This window comes from Lathyrus oleraceus, chromosome 4 (genome assembly GCF_024323335.1).
Source record: "Lathyrus oleraceus cultivar Zhongwan6 chromosome 4, CAAS_Psat_ZW6_1.0, whole genome shotgun sequence".
Lineage (NCBI taxonomy): Eukaryota > Viridiplantae > Streptophyta > Magnoliopsida > Fabales > Fabaceae > Lathyrus > Lathyrus oleraceus.
The window spans coordinates 65834182-65839198 of NC_066582.1; the positions used below are offsets into that span (position 1 = coordinate 65834182).

The 5017-nt window shown below is 33.9% G+C and overlaps 1 protein-coding gene across 1 annotated transcript; it reads left to right on the plus strand.

Annotated features, from left to right (window-relative positions):
- The first annotated feature begins 280 nt into the window (after window positions 1-280).
- LOC127136045 (uncharacterized) lies at window positions 281-2277 on the plus strand. Its single transcript, XM_051062650.1, has 6 exons — window positions 281-862; window positions 951-1384; window positions 1472-1633; window positions 1720-1795; window positions 1874-2029; window positions 2179-2277. Exons 1-6 carry the CDS (start codon window positions 281-283, stop codon window positions 2275-2277), a joined length of 1509 nt encoding a protein of 502 aa, XP_050918607.1.
- Window positions 2278-5017: the final 2740 nt, after the last annotated feature.

A 5017-nucleotide genomic window follows, 5' to 3' on the forward strand; every position in this document is an offset into this window, starting at 1 on the left:
ACAAATCAAAATTAATATAAAAAGAATAGCATTTTACTTTAAAAAATGTTATGTTAAAATTAAATGAATGATTTATTTTTAGATATTTTCTTTCTAAAAAACGGTTTTAGAATCAAGTTTAAAAAGATCTTTTTTAAATTATACAAGTTTTTTTTATAAAAGTAATTAATGTTATTTATTGGAACAATCTTTTCTTATCAATGTGATAATTATAGTTTTTGGTTGTGTTATTATTAGTTCCTTTTGTGACTTTGGTGGTTCTTTGGTGGTTTTTTTATCAATGGAACAAAAACACCAACAAGCTTGTTCTTCTTTTTCTGCTATTCCTTCCTACTATGATGTAGCTTCTAACATACAGAGACTAAAGAATCACGGTTATACCAACGATGAAATTTCTTTCATTATTGCCAATCAAAATCCAAGAGACTACGTAACATACATTGAACCCCTTATTCGCAAGAGAGAAATTGTAGATGATACTCATTCTTATTACCAGCGTCTTCTGCATCAAAAAGCTCGTGATTCTTCTGAAGCCATAAACTTGTACAATTTTGCAGACCCTGATAGTCATTCCAACCTCTACATTCCTATCAGTACAAAGTCTCTTGTTCCGTCATTGCGAGAGCTGACTCTTAACGTTCTTGACAAGCATTCTTATCCAGTTGCTTTACTTGCTGGTGTTAGTAATGAGCAGAAACAAAGGCTTACCAACTTGCTGTGTTATTCCGGTGAAATGAATGGCCACTTTCTCGAACTACTTCTTAGTGGTTTTCCTACTCATATTCAGCTTAGAGATTGTTCCTGGTTGACGAAAGTAGAATTTCTCAAATATTTTGAAACTTTGGTCACTTCCGAATTAGAGGTATCTTCATTAAATACAACATGTTTCATTCTTGTAATTTTGCTACAATTTTGCTACAGTTTTTGACTATTCTTATTTTGTGGAATAGGTGCTACAACTTGACAAGTGTGGTTCCATTATAACTGATGAAACAGTGTATGATACTTTGGCAAAACCAGGAAACTCCTTGTCCAAACTAACGAGCCTATCCATCGCTGGTGCGTACGATCTTAATAACGAAGGATTGGAGTTACTTGTTTCTTCTGTAACAGCACTTAGATATATAAACCTAACCAAATGTGTCCGTCTGACTGCTACTGGTCTTGACATTTTGGCGGATTCATTTGGATCAACTCTGAAAGAGTTGTATATTGATGGTTTCAATCTCATTAATACTAAAGGGATTTTGAAAGCCTTGAAGCGATTCAAACAGTTACAAGTGTTGTCACTGGCTGGTATTCGAGATCTTTCTGATGCGTTTATAAAGGATTACATCATGGCATGCGGTCGCAACCTTAAGGGTCTTGTTTTAAAGGACTGTGTGTAAGTAATGTGATTCATTATTCTTTTGTATATCGCTAAAAGTTACTTGTCAGTTAAGCTTACTGGTTTAAATGTCTTGTTGTGCAGAAATTTGACCAATGTATCGATGAGATTCATTGCTGATTTTTCTCGTAGGTTGAATGTGTTTGATATTTCAAATATGTGCAAATTGACAGACTCGTCTCTAGGATATTTTATGAATAGATTTCGACAATTGAGTACTTTGAAGCTCTACCGCAATCTATTCAGGTGATCTTTGGATGATGTTTCAGACTGTTCACTGCATGTAATTAATCTTGATCTTAATACTAATATTAACTTTTTCTCCACTATAGTGATGAGGCAATTGCTGCTTTTTTGGAGATAGCTGGGAAAACCTTGGAAGAACTTTCACTTAATAGCATTGACAAGGTAATGATTTACATGCTTTTTTGTGCCTATGAAAGAATTAGTCTAGCTTAAACATAATACAATTTCGGTTTAATCCAGGTTGGCCATTTGACAGCAATGTCACTTGCAAAGAATGCCAAAAATCTGCATACATTGGATCTGTCACAGTGTCGAAATCTCAGAGACCGTGATTTAGCTTTGATTGTCAGTAGATGCTTGTCGTTGAGGACACTTAAACTTGTTGGATGTTCGCAGGTAAATAACTCTCACAAAGGTGTTTCCAGCGACCAATTTCATCTAGTTGTGAATAAATATATAAACATGATTTCGTCGAGTCTTTATACTAAGAAATTAGCTAATTTGTTGGACAAGATTTTGAATGCTATATACTTTTTTTTTTCCAGTTGACAGATGTTTTTCTCAGAGGAAGCTCAAACTCAGAGATTCGGATTATTGGGTTGAAGTCAACTCCTATTTGGAGCAAGATATTTTTCATGAATTGAGATGTATAATACAGTTGCTTGTTCTTCAAGAAAGAAAACAAAGTCTTATTTGGAACATTTTAGTCACAGAATTAAACTAGTTTATGTGTAATATATTTGTTTAATGTTGCTTGTTCTTCAAGAAAGAAAAGAAAGTCTTATTTGGGACATTTTTATCACTGAATTTTTGTTTGGCAAAAGGTGGTCAGACCACCACAAAATATATTAGAGAAAACATAAGAGGACCAAACCAAAACCCCTTAATGCAAAATTCCATAATATGGTATACGAATAGAGTTCCGAGCAAATTCCATTAGGATATCCTTATGAATTACATCTCACTGAGTAAAGCCCCCTTTGCATGTAAACAAATGTTAGCTAATCTATCCGTGCAATGATTTCCTTCTCTAATTACGTTAGTCACTAAAAAATATATGAACCTAGTGTAGTGTAAGACATTTGACCACTTATTTTTGAATTTCCAAGAAACTATGGAAGGTTTAGAAAAATCCAAAACCACCAATTTAGAATCTAATTCCAGTCACAAGTGAGACCATTTCTTGTCTTTAGCAATCTCTATTGCCAAAATGGCTCCGATCAATTATGCAAAACAAGTGTTACCTAATCCAATTTTCATCGAGAAACTACCCAAGTGCTTTGCCTCGTGGTCTTTGAAGAACCATTTATATTACACTTGACACAGGTAGGAAGAAGAGAATGTCAAAGAAATTCTCTTGTGATCTGATTCTAAGGATTATGAAGGTTGGCATTGAAGTTATTCAAGATCCTAAGTTCATTAAATGAATTTGAGCAAGTTTTGGGAGTTGAATTTCCTATAAAAGACACCACTAAAATAACAGTGTTGATCGCTAATTTTCAATGTGTTCTAACTCCTTTGAACCAGAATTTATTTCTGACCATCCAAATAACATTGACAATGTAGATGAGAGCTTAGGATGAAAATAGGTTGGGCCGAGTTAGGCTTTGTCAATCCTAAGTCTGGCTTGCTAAAAACTTCAAAGTCTAAGCCTGACCTATATCTTGTCATAGGATTTTTTTAGGCCTGAGTCTGACCTTATCGAATGTCGAATGTCTGACTAGCCTGTTAGGCTACTTAAAAGCCTATTTAATTTGAACATATGTAAATTATCAATTCAATTAATGTTTATATAGACAAAAAAATTAAAAGTAATGATACTAAAAGTTTGTTTGCATTGATTTATCTTAGCCTACTTAGTAGCATAAGTTTTGTGAGACTATTTGCTTAGGAAAAGTTATGAAAATAATTTATGGTATTGTTCATAAGGAGTTTTCATCCTATTTTCATAAGTTCTTTAAGATAATTAAGTTTTATTTTTGTTATTTAATTTAAAGTACAAAATACAATATAATAATAATAGTAAACAATTATTTACGTTTATTTAAATAGGCTGGCTTGATAGGCTTAAAAGGTTTTTTTATGTCCCGAGGCCTAGCCTTTTGTATTTAAATAGGCTTATAAAAAAGCCTAAGCATTTTCTATTTTAAAAAAAGCATGCCCTAGCCTGGGCCTGTGTAGACTAGGTCATAGGCTTCTGTTAGTTGGTTTGCCCTATTCCCACCCTTAATGACAGTAGATAAGACAACAACCTTGAATTGGGAAGATCAAGGTTTATTCAAAGCAATCCAAATTTCCTCCAAAGAAGAGATATTTTGTGTGAGAACTGAAGTCAGAATACTCCAAAGTTTACCCGCAAAAGAACAACTAGAAAAAAGATGCTCTGAGGTCTTCGGATGTTTCATGCAGTTACTACAAATGGAGGGGAGGTTCAAACCTCTTGTGTCAAGACAATCGTTAATGCGTAATTTGTTTTGGATATGCCTCCAAAATAGTAAAGATCTCGAAGGTGGAATGTGAGCATTCCAAATAAGTTTTCCCCAATGCACAACTTGAGAAGGATTAGCTTTGTAATCATAGGCCACTTTCAGAGTAAGCTCTCCATCTTCAGTAGAACTCCAAATACACTTGTATTATCTATCTTCTAAAGGAATGTGAGTTTGATTTAGAATATGAAGAAGATTTGGGAAGGCTAGTTGGATGAATTGAGGAAGCTTCCTTTGATGATTAACTATGTAAGAGTTGACTTTGTCTTTGGAAAATTGATTATTTAGGTGAGAGATTCCCAAGGATTCAGTTAGAGGATTGTCATTCCAACAGTCTCACAAAAACCTAATTTTGTTGCCATTGCCTATCACCTAATTAGTATTAAGTTTAACCTTTCTAAAAGAGCTTTTCATGTCACTCCAAAAGGAAGAAAATACGTGATACCTAATACAGTTTCCACCTCTAATGACCATATTCCTTATAATGTTAGCTCGTTGTACCTTTCAATTCATCATATCCCAACACTATTTCAGATTTGAGGCTTTATTCAGAGTTATAAAGGATCTAATGCCCATTTCTCCTTGCTCAATAGGTTTGCAACATATATGCCAAGCCACAATGACAAATTTCCTCTTATCCAACTCACCACTCCTGATAAAATTTTGAATCCACTTCTCAATACACTTCAGGACAGATAGGAGCCAAGAATAGACAAGTAAGCAATGCATTACCATACTTTGTATAACAAACTTCACCATCTAAATTCTTCCAGCAATTGAGAGTAAACTGACTTTCCAAGCAACCAATTTGGCTATAATCTTGTCTTCTATGAACTAGAAATGAATGGGTTTAGGCACTCTAATCTTGTCTCCCATGAACTAGAAATGAATGGGTTTA

What these genes read in the sequence shown, in the direction of transcription:
- LOC127136045 (XM_051062650.1), top strand. Translation starts at nt 281, where the DNA reads ATGGAACAAAAACACCAACAAGCTTGTTCTTCTTTTTCTGCTATTCCT. An exon ending in CTTGTTTTAAAGGACTGTGT is followed by an intron (nt 1,385 to 1,471) that starts GTAAGTAATGTG and finishes CTTGTTGTGCAG; the next exon opens with AAATTTGACCAATGTATCGA. An exon ending in AACTTGTTGGATGTTCGCAG is followed by an intron (nt 2,030 to 2,178) that starts GTAAATAACTCT and finishes TTTTTTTTCCAG; the next exon opens with TTGACAGATGTTTTTCTCAG.